The sequence below is a fragment of the Hemiscyllium ocellatum genome, chromosome 8, assembly GCF_020745735.1.
Source record: "Hemiscyllium ocellatum isolate sHemOce1 chromosome 8, sHemOce1.pat.X.cur, whole genome shotgun sequence".
Lineage (NCBI taxonomy): Eukaryota > Metazoa > Chordata > Chondrichthyes > Orectolobiformes > Hemiscylliidae > Hemiscyllium > Hemiscyllium ocellatum.
In genome coordinates this window covers 67,631,590-67,651,748 of record NC_083408.1, presented here as the reverse complement: position 1 = coordinate 67,651,748, position 20,159 = coordinate 67,631,590, and the positions used below count along the sequence as shown (strand labels likewise).

Genomic DNA, 20,159 nt, shown 5'->3' with positions numbered 1-20,159 from the left:
TAGTAAATGTAACACATAGAGATTCATTGAATTTAATATTCCTCTATGCAAATTGACTAGATTTCACCACCTAAATTCCAATATTTTGAAGCGTACGATTAGAAAACTACAGATTACAATAATAAGGAGTAGATGAAACTATAGGTTTCAGATCAAACTCAAGGTCTAGAATTTGCAGAACAGTTGAGAAAGTGAGTTACTGAAAGTAAGCAAACAAACTGCAGTCAGATGAAAACAGCATTCCACTGATGCATTTTATTTTCTCAATCAAAGAAGTTATTCAAGAAAAACTTGCATTTCTATAAAATTTTTTGTGACCCCAGGCCATCTCAAAGTGATTTAAAGCCACCATTTAATTGCTACTGAAATGTAGGAAATATGGCAGACAAAAGCGGCACAGTGGTACAGTGGTTAGCACTGCTGCCTCACAGCGCCAGAGACCTGGGTTCAATTCCAGCCTCAGGCGACTGACGGTGTGGAGTTTGCACATTCTCCCCGTGTCTGTGTGGGTTTCCTCTGGGTGCTCCAGTTTCCTCTGGGTGCTCCAGTCCAAAAATGTGCAGGTTAGGTGAATTGGCCATGCTAAATTGCCTGTAGTGTTAGGTGAAGGGGTAAATGTAGGGGAATGGGTCTGGGTGGGTTGCGCTTAGGTGGGTCAGTATGGACTTGTTGGGCCTGCTTCCATACTGTAAGTAATCTAATAAAATTACTTCTATTGATTATAAAACTTAAGATGGAGTACAAAAGAAAAATCCGTATTAAATGAAATATGGAAAAGTTATGAAGGTTATGACAGACTAAAGCTATTCATGATACATTATCTGGAACATATTCAAGCTTCTCATTGTGTCAAGACAGGAAAATTATGTCTTTAAAATTCGAACCTTGTAGAGGAATATGAGAGTAATATTACCCATGTTGTTGTTTCGATCATCCTTTTTTATTCTTTCATAGGATGTGGGCATTTGCTGGCAAAGCCAGCATTTGTTGTCCATGCCTGATTAGCCTTGAACCAACTCCTACATTGCCACAATGAACCAAACTGCAAATTAGAGGAACAACACATCATCTTCCTCCTGGGCAGCCTACAGTCCGGAGGACACAACATTGAGTTCTCCAATTTCAAATAACTTCCCTTCCCTTCCCCCAACTCCCTTCCAACTCCACCCGCTCCCTTCCACTTCTTCCAGCCACCTACAGGATTCATTTCTCCTGTTGAACAACCATGTCGGACCCTCTGCCTGCCTTCACCTATCCCCACTTCACAACCCTGCCTCAGCCATCCCCTTTATGAGCAGTTCCCCTGACACCTACCCCAGTCCTGAAGAAAGATTACACCTGAAACGTCGACTTCTCCATCTCCTGATGGTGCCTGGCTTGTTGTGTTCTTCCAGCCTCTTGCTTTGTATGCTAGACCATTGCAGCAAGCAGCTTAGAGTCAAACACATTGCTGTGGGTCAGGGATTACATGTAGGCCATTCCATTTTGGAAAGCAGATTCCCTTTCCTAAATATCATTAGTGAATGAGATGGGTCTTTATTAAATGATTGTTTTATGTTCATCTTTTCTGGTACAAGCTTTATGTTTTGAGATTTATTAGTTGAATTTAAATTCTACCAACTAAGTATCTCGAATATCACTAGTCCAAATTATCACTATGTCAGCATCTCAATGTCCCATTATCAATGGCAGCAAAATGTTAGAATTTGAAACACAAAAGTCAACAATTATGACTGAATATAGCACACTGTGCGAGGAACATGCAGGATTTCTGTCTGAACCATGTGAGGAATAGGCAAGGGTTACCATTGCTTGGACAAGGATAGCTAAAGAGGAAAGACCAAAGAAAAGGAGTGAAGAGAAGATGAAACATAGTGAATTTAAATGTTATTAGCCTGACTGGGAGAAGTAATTGACATGATTGTGAGAAATGGAATACAAATCACAGTTCTGGAAACAAAGTAAAATGGCAGCAAAATAAGAGATATTGGTAGTGGATGTAACCTATACTACCAGAGGCAAGATGGTAAATTAAATGATGTTAGATTAGCACTAAGTGAGAAAATAAAGGACAAAGTGTCGGATTGGACAGTATCAAAAACAGAATCATTAAAATATTGGTGGAAATAAAGGATGAAATAGGATGGATGTGGAAAGAAAGAAGAAATCTGGGAACATATGGACAGTCCAATTTAAACAGTAACAAGCAATGAAAGACTAATGGCAGGAGGAAACCTGAATGGACATGTAGGGAGAGAAAGAGAGAGATACAAGTTTATTCATGATGGACAGGGTTTTAAAGAAGCAAATGAAGAAGGAGCCATGATCTTTTTTGGAATATAAATACTTGGAACCAAAAATATAGAAACCACCTTAGAACCTACAAAAATAGTCGTGGAGAAACACAGCTGGATTACATCATGGTTAGAACATTCAAAGAACTATAAAGTCTTTCCAAGGGAGGTGCTGACCACCTAACATAGAATGCTTATTGCAAAGTAAAGAAATTACAGTTGAGAGGAAGGTAGTATTTTGCAGTTTTAACAGGCATAAAATTAAATAAGTCCCCAGGTCTGGATGGGAAGTATCCCCTAAATGCTGTGGGATGAAACAGATAAGATTGCATGCATTACAGTTCAGTGCAACTCTCATGGCCATAGAGGAAAAGCCTTAGTACCAATTTGTAAAGATCTGGAAAATGATGAAAATTGCAAGAATGAAACTCCTATCAAATATTTTCAAGATGTGGGACTTAGTCGTGGACTAGAGATTGAGAGAAAAAAAAGATATCCATGAAGATAAGTTTGGATTCATACCCAGAAGAAGGACTACTGATGCTATTTTTGTTTTGAGACAATTGATGGACCAATATCAGGAAGACCAATACAACATGAAGATTGTGTTAATTAATCTAGTGAATGCTTGTGACTGTATGCCTAATGTGAAATTCTAGATATGTTTTGGAATTCATGGAGTTGCTGAGAAGTATATATGATGATTACAGGACATGTATAAGGTGTGGCAGAAAATGGTAAGGAGCAGTATAGGTGAGAGTGAGATTTTCAAAGTGTGAATACACCAAGGATTGGCATGAGGTGCATCTGTTCTTGATTGTAATGCATGTTTCAACTGAGCAGTTGAAATAGAACATGCCGTAGGTCAATAATGCTTGTAGATGATGTTGAGCTATGTGGTGGAGATGATGAGAATATGACTGAGCACTTGGAGAAAAGCCCAGGAAGACAATGGTTTGAAATCATAATCCCAAAGCTCCAATATATGACTGTCATTTTGAACATAGAAAAAAGGAGCAGAGTGAAAGTGTAAAGATTATGGGAGAAAGTGAATAGATACAAATTATTGGTGTTAGGAGTGACACATGGTGGAAGTATTGTGATAAAAGGTGTGTGGGATTGATTACTTTTGTGAAGGGCTTAAAAACAGCCATTCTGCAACTGTACCTAACTTCGTGTTAGAGAGCATGTTTTAATATACTCCCTCATGTGTTTATAAAAGATAGTTTGTTTATACAATAGAATTTAGGGCAGAGAGAGCAAACATTGAAAGACATTATCTTGCCATTTGTTTGGAATAATCAAGAATTGGTTTTAGCTTAGAAAAACCTAGACACTGAGAGCTTTTCGGGCAGTGTCAGAAGAAAATTGAGGTGGAATGCAAATACACCATTTGAAAGAGATAAGATTGCAGGCATTGCAGTTCAGTGCAATTCTCAAGGCCATAGAGGAAAAGCACTTTAGTATAAATTTGTAATGATCAGAAAAATGATTGAAATTGCAAGAATTAAACTCCTATCAAATATTTTCAAGATGTGGGAGATAGTTGTGGACCAGAGATTTAAATGGAAACTTCAAAGAAAGCTCAGATACAGCAGTGATCATAAGAGTATGCACATTGGAATTCAGCAATGGATTGTATCTGGCTAATGTAACTGAAAGTAGTGCAGTAGAATGATATGTTATAGAAATCACAGAAACTAAAAGTAAAAATCTACAATACAATTGTCACATCAACTTTGCTACATATCAATTTGGCCAACATCAAGAAGAGGGGAACAATGACTGGATACTAATGAGATGTGAATGCCAAGATAGATATATGGATTTAAGAGGACAGAGAAAATCAAGAACCAACACATCAAGATCTTATGAGCATTGAAGAAGGTAACCAAGGAGTGATTGAAATTGTGTGGTGAGAAAGAGAGAGAGAGAGAGAGAGAGAGAGAGGAAATGTGATAGGACTAGTGATGGAGAGTGGACTGCTAGGAGAAAGGACAAGAGAAAGGTTTAAAGCCAGATAGAAAGATGAGGTGGGAAGATAATTAAGCAGGCGGATTGAAAAGGGAATGGTGACTCACTGGAGAACAGAGATCAGGCAGCATTGTGGGGACACCAAACGAAATTAGAAAAGCCAAAAGAAATAATCAGCTAACTTAATTTTATTCACTGAGAATTAAAAGAATTAATGCATTATGAACTTTAGGCATATCTCATGATTATAACTAGGATTATTGTCATATCGTCACTCACTATCTGTACATTGCTGGGGCAGAAGCTTTTAGGATGTATTTGAAGATTGTTCTGTGGGAGCTCACAAAGCTAATTGGGGATAACAAATGTACCTTAGATCATTAGTAGTCTGAACGTTTATTAACATGGAAATCCTGTTTACCCTATACTTGCTGCAATGCTGTGTCTTTAAACATAACTAATTTGCCAGATTCCTGGAAATTTGCAAGAGACCTGATTTCAACTGGTATTAAGGATTATCCATTGCAGCCTAGAACGAGAATTTCCAGTGTTGTTGAGCTCTCAAGTGACAGTAAGAACAATGCAGGCTTGTTTGCCATCATGAAGTTGATGACAGATCTGCCTTCCTATCGCTTTGGCAAAGTACCCTGCACGTAATACACATCTCCTTAGTGAGATCTTCATGTGAACTGTGTTGCCTCTACATTTCAAATGTTTGTGAAGGGGAAAGTGTAATATCTGATATAAACCACCTTACTTAAATCGTGCTTGGTTCTTCTGTGCTCTCGAGCTCCCTTATAACAATAATGATGGGTAGATGAGTATAAAGTGAGGTCTGCAGATGCTGGAGATCACAGCTGCAAATGTGTTGCTGGTCAAAGCACAGCAGGCCAGGCAGCATCTCAGGAATAGAGAATTCGACGTTTCGAGCCTATTGGGAATGTTAATCTTCTCCTTACAGTGGAAGGTGACTGAATATCTGCCAGTCATGTGAACTAGTATAAGCAGAGTGAAGCCAATACAAGGCAGAATCGAGAAACAATGGCTAAAAAAGAATATTCCACATTCTTTTATGTCAGAGGCACTTTGATTTCACCTGTCTAAGCTGGCCCTAAGTTTCCCTGAGTGAGTGTATTGTAAGTATAAAAGCAGAAAATACTGAGCTACAGCATTAATAGTTCTCAATCGCATATTTAAATATAGAAATATGGGACTCAGTGGGCAGTTTACAAGATGAGGCAAAAAGAATGATGAATGTACAAAAGCAGTTTTCAGTTTGAAAACAATAAACATTAATTTTGCCTGATTTCTTTCCCACAAAGTGTATCTCCATTCATTATGCAAAGGAATTGCACTGAAAGTAATGAGACAGTATAACCCCAATTGCACAAGACTGAAGTCATCAAGGTCTCAGTAAATTTTAAGTCTGTGTGCCTCAAAATCATGGTAGTAAATAGTATAAGTTTAGAGCATAAAGTTAGAATAAATTCTATATGGCTTCTATGATAGAAATGTTTCATTTTTTTCTCCAAATGTTGATACTTATTTGCACTTTCAGTCAGCTCACTAAATCCTTTATTATTTTCCTCAAGAAACGGTCAGGATCTTTCAGTGTTATATCAAAAAAATTCACTCATCTTCTATATGACAACATTTCAAATGCCTGTTCAGAAAAATAAAATGATTTGTTACAGAATGAAGATATTCTATTGTTTTTGTTTATGGGATGCTGATGTTTTGGTGCTTGGCACAGTACCTTGAATTTCTAGGTCATGAATGCTCAAAATATCACTTTCAAATCTTTCAGTATTAGTACAGAAGTTACGAGCCTTGATTTGTCCTGGCTGGAAAATGATGTAAAACTCACAGTATGCATAAAGCCTACTCTCCCAAGTTGCTTTGAGCAGCCATATATTGTAGAAGAATGCTCTTGGTAAGATATTCCAGCAATTCAGTATCATTGCTCCACTGACCTATCATTTTGGGATGTGTGTTACTTCTATCTTACCTGTGCTTGTTCTTGCTAATTGGAAATGTGTTAGTAAAACTTTTAAAACAGTTAAAACATCAGTGCTCCTCTGATGAGGTTTGTAATCAGTCACTTTAGGCATGAATGTGCTGCATCAATGTTTGCATTCTCCATAGTTTAAACCAGTGATCTCTTTTTTTACATTAGTATGTTCTCATATTCTAGACAAAAATCACAACATTTTTTTAGACAAGTCAAACTATAGATCCTTCAAGCAATTTTAGAATATGTTCTGTACTGTAGATTTCATATCTTTATCTTGGCAGAAACCTTAAAAGCACCACATATAATGATAAAATGGCTTTTCGTTCTGTCCAGTACATTTCCATCTTTCAAAGACCAGATTGATTGTCAGAATTCCATTTTATTGTGACCCTTATAACCTGACAAATAATGCCAAAATAAAATGTCTTGCTAACAAATTCTAGTGAGCATTGGTCTTTGTAATGTTTGCCTAGTCGCAAAGCATATTAAAGCTAATGGAGTGTGCTGAGAAACTATCACCTTTCTGAAATGCTGAGACAGCAGTTCAGGAGCATATTATGTTTTTCTTTGGAAGAGAAGTGATTAATTTCTGTGAGTTATCTCTTGTGCAAATAGAATTCAACTTAGTAAGGAGTTGGTTTTGTTATGTAGGTGCTGTTAATTACAAGATCGTTTTGCTAAGAATCCTATTAACTAAATTTTTGGTAATATAAGGTGCTGTGATGGGAAATATGTTGTATTGCTTGCATTTTGGTGAAAAGATATGATGATATATTATTAAGACTTGTTGAAATATTTATTTAGTTATGATTAATGTATTTGTCCATCATCTGACTAGATGCATGATGTTGCTAATAATATTTTAGACAATTCGAAGTACATAACTTTCAAGTAGGACCGAAATATTAAATAGCTTTTTTATGTCTGACCATAATTATAATCTCTCACCCTCTCCCACACTCTTCAATGGGGAATGAAATCAAGCAACTTTACTCCAATCCTGGCCACTAATTATAGAAAGGTAGACAAGCAGGAGGCTGGAAGAACACAGCAAGCCAAGCAGCATCAGGAGATGAAGAAGTTGACATTTCGGGTGTAATGTTTCTTCAGTCCTGAAGAAGAGTTTTACCCAAAATGTTGACTTCTCCACCTACTAATGCTGCCTGGCTTGTTGTGTTCTTCCAGCCTCTTATTTGTCTACCTTGGATTCCAGCATCTAGTTTTTTTTTTGTCTCTAACTACTTATAGAAAGGCAATTTATGCCCTGGATGGTCAGAAAAGCCTCAGGTAAATTTAAAAACATTTTCCTGCTTTTAAGATCCTTGTGAGGTAGAATGAGCAGGAATACCATTTTCTGCCAGTAATTCTTGCTCCTTCTTGCTGATGGGAAGTCAGTCTGGCCAGGTGTTGCCTCAGAGTCTGCGTTACAATTAAATTCAGACAGGCCTCCACATTCCCAGAGTTCATTGGTTCTTTGCCCATATTTGGACTCCCTCACCCTGCCCTCCCATTAATATCAGGGCCCATGTATTCTCCTCTAAGTTTTATTGATACAAATGCTGCCAACAAAGCGATGGCCCAGTGGTATTATTGCTGGACTATTAATCCAGAGATACAGATAATATTCTGGGGACCTCGGTTGAAATCCTATGGTGGGATTTGAATTCAATAAAAATCTGGAATAAAGAGTTTAATTATGACCATGAAACCATTGTTAATTGTCAGGGAAAAAAAACCTACCTGATTCATTAATGTCCTTTTGGGAAGGAAATCTATTATCCTTACCTGGTCTGGTCTGCATGTGACTCCCGACCGGAAGCAGTGTGTTTGACTCTTAATTGCCCAATGGGCAGTTAGGGATGGGTAATAAATACTTGCCCAGCCAATGACACCCACACCCACAACTTTTTTTTTAATATTGGTGTATTTTTTAAATTAGGGGAATTGACAGAAGATTTTGTGGTCAGGATCGGGATTCCCGGAAGGTGTGTTGCCCCCCTGGTGCCAGGGTCCGGGACGTTTCCGATCAAGTGTATAAGGTTCTAAAAGGGGAGGGAGAACAGCCAGAAATCTTGTTACATATTGGCGCTAATGATATAGCCAGGAAAAGGATCGAAAATATAAAATGTGATTTCAGGGAGTTAGTATGGAAGTTGCAAAGCAGGACGAACAGAGTAGTGTTCTCTAGTTTACTACCAGTGCCACGAGATAGCAAGGCGAGGAACAGGGAGCAGGCACAGCTTAATATGTGGCTGCGCAGCTGGTGTAGGAGGGAGGGCTTCAGATATGTAGATAATTGGGATGCCTTCTGGGGAAGGTGGGACCTGTAAAAGAAGGACGGGTTGCATCTGAACTGGAAGGGGACAAATGTTCTGGGTGGAAGGTTTGCTTGAGTAGTTCGAGAGGGTTTAAACTAGTATGGCAGGGGGGTGGGAACCTGAGCCGTATACCGGAGGTGAGAGTTTATGCAGATGAGGCAATAGCAAGAGGTAGACCAGCTAGTGGGAAGGATTTTCCTGGCAAGGAACCAAGGTATCAGTTAAAGTGTGCTTTAATGCAAGGAGTATCAGGAATAAAAGTGACAAACTTAGAGCATGGATCAGTACCTGGTGCTATGATGTTGTGGCCATAACAGAGACATTGGTTTCTCAGGGGCAGGAATGGTTGCTGGATGTTCCAGGGTTTAGAGTATTTAAAAAGAATAGGGAGGGGGGAAAAAGAGGAGGGGGTGTAGCACTACTAATCAGAGAGTGTATCACAGCTACGGAAGCTTCCATTGTCGAGGAAGATCTGCCTACCGAGTCAGTATGGGTGGAAATTAGGAACAGCAAGGGAGCAGTCACCTCTTTAGGGGTTTACTGCAGGCCGCCCCCAATAGCAGCAGGGAGATGGAAGAAAGCATAGGTCGGCAGATTTTGGAAAAGTGTGGACATAGTAGGGTTGTTGTAATGGGTGACTTTAACTTTCCCAATATTGATTGGAACCTCTTTCGAGTAGAAGATTTGAATGGAGCTGTTTTTGTAAGGTGTGTTCGGGAGGGTTTCCTAACTCAGTACGTTGACAGGCCGACGAGGGGAGAGGCCATTCTAGACTTAGTGCTTGGAAACGAGCCGGGGCAGGTATCAGATCTTGTGGTGGGAGAGCATTTTGGTGATAGTGACCACAACTGCCTCACATTCTACATAGCTATGGAGAAGGAGAGGATTAGGCAAAATGGGAGGATATTTAATTGGGGAAGAGGAAACTATAATGTGATTAGACATGAGTTAGGAAGCATGGATTGGGAGCAGTTGTTCCATGGTGAAGGCACTATAGACATGTGGAGACTGTTTAAGGAACAGTTGTTGCAAGTGATGAATAAATATGTCCCTCTGAGACAGGCAAGAAGTGGTAAGATAAAGGAACCTTGGATGACGAGAGCGGTGGAGCTTCTCATCAAAAGAAAAAGGGTAGCTTATATAAGGTGGAGGAAGCTAGGGTCAAGCTCAACTCTAGAGGATTATAGGCAGGTGAGGAAGGTGCTTAAAAATGGTCTGAGGAGAGCCAGGAGGGGGCACGAGAAAGGCTTGGCAGAACAGATTAGGGAGAACACAAAGGCATTTTACACTTATGTGAGGAATAAGAGAATGGTCAAAGAAAGAGTAGGGCAGATCAGTGATAGCATAGGGAATTTGTGTGTGGAGTCTGAGGAGGTAGGGGAAGCCTTAAATGAGCTTTTTGCTTCTGTCTTTACAAAAGAAACGAACTTTGTAGTGAATGAAAACTTTGAAGAGCGGGTGTGCATGCTGAAATGGATAGTGATAGAGGAAGCTGATGTGCTGAAAATTTTGTCAAACATTAAGATTGACAAGTCGCCAGGCCCCGACCAGATTTGTCCTTGGCTGCTTTGGGAAATGAGAAATGTAATTCCTTCGCCACTTGCGAAGATCTTTTCATCCTCGTTCTCCACTGGAGTCGTACCTGAGGACTGGAGAGAGGCAAATATAATTCCTCTCTTCAAGAAAGGGAATAAGGAAATCCCTGGCATTTACAGACCAGTAAGTCTCACGTCTGTCATCTGCAAGGTGTTAGAAAGGACTCTGAGGGATAGGATTTATGACCATGTGGAAGAGTATGGCTTGATTAAATGTGGTCAACACGGCTTTGTGAGGGGCAGTTCATGCCTCACAAACCTTATCGAGTTCTTTGAGGATGTGACTAGTAAAGTTGATGAGTGTCGAGCTGTGGATGTGGTGTATATGGACTTCAGCAAGGCATTTGATAAGGTTCCCCATGGTAGGCTCATTCAGAAGGTCAGGAGGAATGGGATTCAGGGGAACATAGCTGTCTGGATACAGAATTGGCTGGTCAACAGAAGACAGGGAGTGGTCATAGAAGGAAAATATTCTGCCTGGAAGACTGTGGTGAGTGGTGTTCCACAGGGCTCTGTCCTTGGGCCTCTATTGTTTGTAATTTTTATTAATGACTTGGATGAGGGGATTGAAGGATGGGTCAGCAAGTTTGCAGATGACACAAAGGTTGGAGATGTCGTTGACAGTATAGAGGGCTGTTGTAGGCTGCAGCGAGACATTGACAGGATGCAGAGATGGGCTGAGAGGTGGCAGATGGAGTTCAACCTGGATAAATGCAAGGTGATACATTTTGAAAGGTCGAATTTGAAAGCTGAGGACAGGATTAAGGATAGGATTCTTGGCAGTGTGGAGGAATAGAAGGATCTTGGGGTGCAGGTACATAGATCCCTTAAAATGGCCCCCCAAGTGGACAGGGTTGTTAAGAAAGCATATGGTGTTTTGGCTTTCATTAACAGGGGGATTGAGTTTAAGAGTCATGAGATCTTGTTGCAGCTCTATAAAACTTTGGTTAGACCACACATGGAATACTGCGTCCAGTTCTGGTCGCCCTATTATAAGAAAGATGTGAATGCTTTGGAGAGGGTTCAGAGGAGATTTACCAGGATGCTGCCTGGACTGGCGGGCTTATCTTATGAGGAGAGGTTGACTGAGCTTGGACTTTTTTCATTGGAGAAAAGGAGGAAAAGAGGGGACCTAATTGAGGTATACAAGATAATGAGAGGCATAGATAGAGTCGATAGCCAGAGACTATTTCCCAGGGCAGAAATGACTAACACGAGGGGTCATAGTTTTAAGCTGGTTGGAGGAAAGTATAGAGGGGTTGTCAGAGGCGGGTTCTTTACACAGAGAGTTGTGAGAGCATGGAATGCGTTGCCAGCAGCAGTTGTGGAGGCAGGGTCATTGGGGACATTTAAGAGACTCCTGGACATGTATATGGTCACAGATATTTGAGGGTGCATGCATGAGGATCAGTGGTCGGCACAACATCGTGGGCTGAAGGACCTGTTCTGTGCTGTACTGTTCTATATGTTTGTAATCATGATTGCATTAACACAATATACTGTATGTGACTGTCTTTAATCACAGATGTCCACAAAAGTAGTCAATTTGCTTGATTCATGCACAATTTACATTACTTCAGTTAAATATTTCTGTATGTGAATGGTTAAAACAAACGCAGCTAAATATAGCAGGGAGTTGTGTTGACCCTGGTGGCCCAGTTTCTGACTGGTATGGTGCTGGATGGTGTTCGTGGCTTCAGTGGCTCTGTATCTGGAGGATATTGGGTCCCTGTTAATAGATCGTAGAATCGCTACAATGAGGGCTATTTGGCCCAACAAGTCCACACTGACCCTCTGAAGAGTCACCCACCCAGATCCATTCCCCTACCCTATTAATCTACATTTACCCCCAACTAATGCATATAACCTACAAATCCCTGAATACTACGGGCAGTTTAGCATGGCCAATTCACCTAACCTGTACATCTTTAGATTGCGATAGGAAACCAAAGCACCCGGTGGAAATCCATGAAGACACAGGAGAATTTGCAAACTCCACACAGCCAGTCAACCACGGTTGGAATTGAACTCAGGTCTCTGGCGTTGTGAAGCAGCAGTGCTAACCACTGAGCCACCATACATTTGACTCAATAAAAGTCTAGGCTGGGGAAGTGGTCATCCCTGTGGGCCCCTATGGGCCAAAAGGAAGCATCCTTAGCAACTTGGGAACATGGAACCTGAACCACTGAGTATGTGCTGAAGAATGATGTGGAGCCTGAGGTGCAGTGTGGGCCCAGAAGCCACAATGGAACGAGAGAAAGAGAGAATCAGCAAGCCGAATTCACGCCTACATCTGCTAGAAATCTCAGTGGATGACTTGGAGAGAACCTATGTACCAAGAAAAAAATGTCCTATCTTGCCTAGTAGGCAAGGTAACTTGCTTCATGTAGATGAGAGGGATTAGCAATAGGACTTCCAGTAAGTGTTGTTTTTACTGGATGCAAAACTTTCCGACAATCAACTAACCCCATTAGTCTACTCCCGATCATCTGTAAAATAGTGGAATGTGTCATCAACAGTGCTATCAAGTAACACCTGCTTACCAACAACCTGCTCACTGATGTTCAGTTTTGGTTCTGCCAGGGCCACTCAGCTTCCGAACTCATTACAGCTGTGGTTCAAACATGGACAAAACAGGTACATTTGAGATGTGTGGTGAGAGTGACTGCCTTTGACATCAAGGCCACATTTGACCAAGTGTGGCATCAAGGAGCCCTTGCAAAAGTGGAATCAATGGGAATCAGGGGAAAACTCTCCACTGGTTAGAGTCATACTTCACATATAGGAAGGTGGTTGTAGATGTCATCTCAGCTCCATGAAATCACTGCAGGAGTTCCTGAGATTATTGCTCCATCATCTTCAGCTGTTTCATCAATGACTTCTCCTTCATCAAAAGGTCAGATGTGGTAATGTTCACCTATGTTTGCACAATGTACAGCACCATTCATGGTTCCTTGGATACTAAGCAGTCTATGTTTCAATGCAACAAGATCTAGACAATCTCCAAGCTTGGGGTGACAAGTGGCAAGTAACATTTGTGCAGCACAAATGCCAGGCAATGACCACCTCAATAAGAGACAATCTAACCATCGTCCCTTGACATTCAATGGTGTTACCATCACTGAATCCCCCATTATCAATGTCCTTGGGGATTACCATTAACCAGAAGCTTGACTGAACTCACCATATAAATACAGTGGCTAGAAGAGCAGGTCAGAGGCCAAGAATACTGCAGCAAGTAACTCACCTCCTGACTCCCCAAAGTCTGTCCACCATTTACAAAGTACAAGTGTAATGGAATATTCCCTACTTGCTTGGATGAGTGCAGCTCCAATAACACTCAAGTAACCTTACATTATCCAGGTCAAAGCAGTCCACCTGACTGGCATCAAATGCACAAGCATCTACTTTCAAAAATGGTCTATAGCAGGAATGTATGCTATCTATAAGATGCATTGCAGTCATTTGAAAAGATCTTTAGACAGAACCTTTGAAATGCATGACTACATCCACCGAGATGGACAAGGGCGGCAGATACATGGGAACACCACCTGCAAGTTCCAGTCACCATCCTGACTTGGAAACATATAATTGTTCTGTCTGTCACTGTCGCTGTGTCAAAATCCTGGAATACCATCCCGAAGGGTATTGTGGAACTACATACAGCACATGTACAGCAACAGTTCTAAAAGGCAGCTCACCACCACCTTTTCAAGCGCAAATATCTTATAGAGGTTTACAAAATTATGAGGGGGATGGATAGGATAAATAGACAAAGTCTTTTCCCTGGGGTTGGGGAGTCCAGAACTAGAGGGCATAGGTTTAGGGTGAGAGGGGAAAGATATAAAAGAGACCAAAGGGGCAACGCTTTCACGCAGAGGGTGGTACGTGCATGGAATGAGCTGCCAGAGGATGTGGTGGAGGCTGGTACAATTGCAACATTTGAGAGGCATTTGGATGGGTATATGAATAGGAAGGGTTTGGAGGGATATGGGCTGGGAGCTGGCAGGTGGGACTAGATTGGATTGGGATATCTGGTCGGCATGGACGGGTTGGACCGAAGGGTCTGTTTCCATGCTGTACATCTCTTTGACTCTCAATAGGGATGGGCAAGAATTGCTGGCCTGCCAACAACACCCACATTCCACAAGTGAATAAAGAACTTCTGCAATTCTGATGACTTGAGACCAAGGGTTGACTTCTTAATGATTTTTAAATATATTTCAAGCATTGGACCATGATTGTAAATAGTTTGTTTTTGAGTCAAGAGTTTTCATAAATGCACATAAAGGCTCAATCTTGGAGGAATGAAGGATTATTAAAACATTTTGGGCGCATAAATCCTGCATTACATTAAGAATGTAAACTTTCCCTTATGACCTGAAGTGTGAGATTTTTTATATTTATCAATTTTTTTTGGAATTTGGGGTTGGTTACATTTCTGAAAGTTTAAAAATTAACTAGGTTAGACAGTCCTATGGAACACTGCCCTCATCCAGTATAGGCCAGGGAGAAAGGACCCTCTGGAATATTAAAGGAAGATTACTTTTACAGGAGTGGTTTACAACATATGGGGTAAACATTGAAAACTAACAGCTTGTTTCTCATCAGGCTAATCTTAGGAAACCCAGATATTGAAAGGGCAGTTTGGAGGAGACTTGACTAGTGTCAGAAGCAAACATAGTTTCTCTCTTAGAAAGGAATATAGGGGAGTTCAGAAAAAGCAAAGTTACCTCAGTGTAAAAGTTTAGTTTTTGAGACTTACAAGAAGTGTTTTGTTAGAAAGTTACCAGTTAGAAACTGCTGTCAGTTTTGTGAGGATTCGTCTAAGAAGACTTCACTGTTCATGGACAGAATTGAAGAGAATTGGATAAGTTGAATACAGGGATTTGATACTCGAGGGCTAATTTCTCTGGATTTGAGTCTTTGCAAAGGATAAAATCAAGAACTGATGAAACATTGTTTTGCTGTGTACTTTGAGTTTTCTAATTTCTGTATTTGGAGAGCTTTGTTTTGGTTTGGTCTTTTGTACAATAAACATCTACTGTTAAAGAAGCGCTGGAGTGAATGATCACCATGTTAACTAAAATTTACGCAGAAGAGTCTTATCATTTCGGTCTGGGATCTGACTTGTCCAGAAGTACTCACAGTTGGGATAATACCCTATTCAATAACAGAATTGGGTGAATGGCTGTTTGGTATACTTAGTTAACATGCTGACCTCTCACCCCAGAATTTAATTCAATCCAATTTTGTGAAGTGGTATGATTTTAAAGATTATTAAAGGTCATAACCCAAATGTTTAGTTGCAGCCAACCTCCCAGCAGACAGGCAGCTAAATTCATAAAAAGCTATTGCCATGGAAAAGAAGAGTAATAGTGAGAGACTAAAATAACCCTTGCAGAATATTACATCTCTGAAGATGTGGGTGCTAGTTGGTGGGTAGATTTCTTGCATAGCTGACATACCTGGCATCATTCCACTGGTCTTCCCTTACCACATAGATAGGAAGATTTCAATTGGGAAACTTACTTATGTTACTTATTGTAAAAATACGTTTGTACATGCATTGCTATGGCACTTTTCATAATCACAGGACATCCTGAAGCAAATGGTACCTTTTTCAAGTGTAGTTACTCACTGTTATAAAGCAGGAAATGGCACTAGGATAAGCAATTTGTATGACTTGTGCAAAAACACTTGACAGCCTAAATGCCAACTAAGTTAAAATTGGTGAAGAATTGCCAGTGTCATTAACTTTGTTTAATTATGAACTTTTCATGACCGCTGGAGTACATCTGATCACCCCAGATAACAATATCAATATGAATGCAGCCAATATCTGTCAGAGTATATACTAGAACTGCAAGAAATTGTTGCAAAACTGAAATCACCCAGCTTCTTTTTTTGAATTGAGCCATCACTTAGTTTGATTGTTGGCAATAAAATCTAGTGCTTTTCCTTTGAGGTAAGAATTAATCACTTTTCACTATCCAGTATCCATGAAAATACATGAACAAAATCCAAGCTTTAATGTTCTGGAAAGAATGCAATGGAGATAGAAAGTATAATGATTTCAATATTATAGAATATAGGATACACAATAGAGCATCAAGAGCTTAGAAAGAGCAAAGGAATACTGATTACAGTTATATTGATAAAATAGAGGAAGCAAAAAACATAGCATCAGAGAAAAAGATTCAATGTTACAAGTGATGAAGAGATCATTCTCTAAGCAATGCTCTTTGTATTTGTATCATATCGTACAGAAAGGAGAAATAAACTGCACAAATTTGGGAGCAGTATTCAAACCTTAAATGAGTTTGAGATTCAATGGTAATTGTTTAGTGTGAAAGGAGATATTGGACTTCACCTTGAGTTAAAAGAATAACAAGAGATGAATGATGCAAGGATGGGGAAAACAAAACTATAACTGTCTTGAGCAAAGACTTAAGTTATTTATTTTAAACTGGTAAATTTGGTCAGATACGTTTTAAACATTCAGACACTGCTATGCTATTTGGAATTTTGAAATGTCTCACTTTAGAAAGTCCTGTTCTAAGATCAGTGGGGTCACCGCCTTTTTCAGTGACATTTATGCACGAGAGTCGTTCTGGATTTTTCTCTCATATATTCCCATTGTCATTTCAGTTTGTCTTTTAAAATAATAAGATAATTGGAAGGAAAGATTTTGGGCTTTACAGTAAGATGACTGGTTGCAAAAGACTGAACTGCTGAAATCTGTAAAGAATACTGTTTAGTAATTCCTGCCTTGAAGATGTATAAAAACAAAACTCTGACTAAGTATGATAAGAGTCAAAAAGTGTGGCGCTGGAAAAGCAGGGCAGGTCAGGCAGCATCCAAGGAGCAGGAGAGTCGATATTTCCAGCATGAAGGGCTTCTGCTTGAAACATTGATTCTCCTGCTCCTTGGATGCTGCCTGACCCACTGTGCTTTTCCAGCACCACACTTTTTGGCTCTGATCTCCAGCATCTGCAGTTCTCACTTTCTCTTTAATATGATAGGGAAAATGTAATACAGTCATTTGCGCAATTCAAGTGAAATCACAGTGAAATTTAAAAACAATAGTAATATTAAGATAACTGTAGTTTTGCATCCCACTCTTTGTGCAAAAATGGCTAAGGTAAGCAAATATGTGTCCAGCCCTTATTTATAGTATAATGAAATACAGCATTCAACTTCAATGTTCTACATTGTCCAAAAAATAAATTTCTTGAAAGTACCCCAATTACACCATGTTTCAATGACATTGTTATAAAATAAGGCATGGCAAGACAATTTAGAGCTAGTGTTTACCGATTGATGGCATCTACTAAGATGTCATGATTTCTTAGATCTTGTCATGTCTACCAGCAAATGATTATGGGAAAAGGAGATCAGAAAGAGGCAGAATCAGAAATGTGCCATCTGTTGTAAATATAACTGAAGCTAGCATGCATCATTGATGCTGTGACAACAATTAGATATGTCAACTTGCACCTCTAGTGTTGAACCAACCATGGGGATGTTACTATGGAATGGCACAGACGTCCAGCCCCATTGTACCCATGTCAAGCAACAACATCATTTTCACTTAAACCCCTATGAAATATTGAGTTGGATACTAAACTGTTTCACATTTACTTACAGATTTATTTGCAACTTTTCTTTTCGTCTATTTTCTCTTGCTTCCCTGCCCTCAATTAATCCAGGAATTACAGTATAAAGAATACACTCTATTTGAGTTTGACTAGAACTCACTAACAATCATTTGGCAACAATTTTGACAGTTTAAACTAAAACTTTGGAACTCCTTAATTCTCCCAAAATCTTCCTTCTGCTTCTTTTAAAATTTAATAGCTAGTTGCCTCCTAATGACTACTTCCTGATTTTTTTTTCCCTGTTTTCACCTTTACTGTTTTCAATATTTGTTTGAGTGATAAAAAGGAAATTTAGATTTAGGTAAATTCGATTTGGTAAATTTCTTAGAAATGCAATTCATTACAAAAAACAATCGTTCAATATACTCGATGGGTAGCGCATGAGTCACAGAGATCGTGTCAGACTTTTATGACTGAATTAAGGGTCTCATGGTTTGGCAGCAACCGAACTTTTAAGCTTTCACTTCGAACACACATATGTACATTATGTAATATTAATAAACCTTTCTTTAATAGCTGAATTTTGAATGTATTTTTTATCCCCAATTATTTTTGGTAATTCCAAAACGTTTTACAATATGGATTAGGCCCCTTATAAGAAGCCTATTAATCTGTTGTGTATGGAAGATGTGTTTAACAAGTACCAAAGCACCCTAACATAAAAGTTACATAAGGATGAACAGAGTTTCACGTACCACAGCTGTCACATTGTGCTTTCTGTGGCTTTACTGGCAGGCCTTTTTGGGGAGGGGGAGGGAGGAAAGAAAGACACTTTGGAACAGCGAAGTCATTGTTATCGCTGGATCTGGCAGTACCAGCATGGCCCCGGAACCGAGGTTCAATAGAGGAGACAGCTCAACACATTAAATGTATGCTTCCATTGACCAACAGCAACAAGCAGCAGGCGACAGTCAGCAGCAGGGTTGGGACAGAACGCCGACATCTGCCACGGCTCTCGGGCACAAATGAGTTTAGCAGGGGCTGCCTTTCTCTCGAATCGGAACGGATGGAAGTGACAGCTGCAGCCGCGCCCCTTGGCAGATTCCTGCTAATGAGTCGGGGGAGCCAGGGCCTTCTGACCACATTTACATTCGCGGTTCGCGCTACTGTTCGTTATTTTAATTGACTGGTGGCGTAACTCGCGCTCCGAACCCCGGCCCTTTCCAGGCGCTCGCGCTTCACGCGGCGGCTCCGTCTGCTCTGTTTACATAACACCCTGATACTGGGAACCCAGCACAAAAATAGTTGGTGGTGGGTGAGGGGGGGGGGGGTAGCTGATATACTGAATAAATTTTTTCAAAATTTACATCGCTAGCCTGTGCATTTCTGAAGTAAAATCAGAGTAAACAATGTATTAGACATTTTGTGCATGTTTTGGAGTTGAATAGTGATAGGAAAGATTTTCGTCTCTCTTATAGTGGCCACAGGGTTACCTCCCGCGTGTGCAGTTATTGGTAGACTCCTCTCCCGCCCCTCCCCCTCCCCCTGGCCAGCTGACTAATCTGATTGTTGACGGTTTTTTTTCTCTGGTTCTTTCTCGACGCAGCGAACACTCGGCTGTTTGGCAGTGAGGGACACATTTTGAAGATCAGAAACTGGGGAAGACATCGGAGGAAGGGGATTGGGGCGAAACAAATATACCCATCCACAACCAATTCAGTCCAGATAAATAAAAGGACGAAACTCATGGTGTGCTTGTGGATACAGTCACACAGTACTGAGCGGTGAACGTCGGCGAGACGTAAACCGAGCGCCACTCATGTTTTCATCAAGTCAAGAAGATCACAGTGCGCCCACCAAGGATCCCGTGAAGTATGGAGAACTCATCGTCCTGGGGTGAGTAAAATGATCAGCACCTTCAGCTGAAGGCAACGTTTCCGTCTCAGTCTTTGTAGATCCCAGTTTTGCTCTGAGTGTTGGGGTGTTCTTGTTCCTTTGATTGCAGATCTCTCCCTCATTCTCTCAGCATTTGTCTCCCCCACCTCCTTTTGTATCTGCGTGTGTTCTTCCTCGCACCATGAAAAGTACTCACTGAGCTATTCCTGCTCCGTTTTGTCCTTTCTGCCTGTTAGTACGCTTCGTTAACCGCTGAGCATGTCCTCTTTCTTCAGTGTTCCCTTTAAACTAACTTCTTATTGTTCCGTATTTGTCTTGACTTCTCTGCTTTTATTCTATAGACGTGTTTATTTCACTTTCTCTACACAAGGCCTCTTCACTTACCGATTTGTGTGCGCATTTCCCAATGCCTAAACTCCGCGCGTGCCCTTTTATCTTTGTGCAAATTGTTTGACTCTCTAAATGAC

General features: G+C 40.3%; 1 protein-coding gene across 3 annotated transcripts in view; it reads left to right on the top strand.

Moving 5' to 3' along the window:
* The window catches only part of LOC132817898 (E3 ubiquitin-protein ligase pellino homolog 2), a 251,486-nt gene that overhangs the window by 81,157 nt on the left and 150,170 nt on the right, over nucleotides 1-20,159 (top strand). Inside the window, exons 1-2 of one of the 3 annotated variants that reach the window (XM_060828427.1) lie at nucleotides 18,685-18,725; nucleotides 19,403-19,692. In XM_060828427.1, coding sequence (XP_060684410.1) covers nucleotides 19,616-19,692 — 77 coding nt within the window. In that variant the 5' untranslated portion in view covers nucleotides 18,685-18,725; nucleotides 19,403-19,615. Of the gene's footprint in view, nucleotides 1-18,684; nucleotides 18,726-18,863; nucleotides 18,953-19,402; nucleotides 19,693-20,159 lie in introns of those variants that run through there. The other 2 variants (XM_060828425.1, XM_060828424.1) reach the window with 2 other exon arrangements.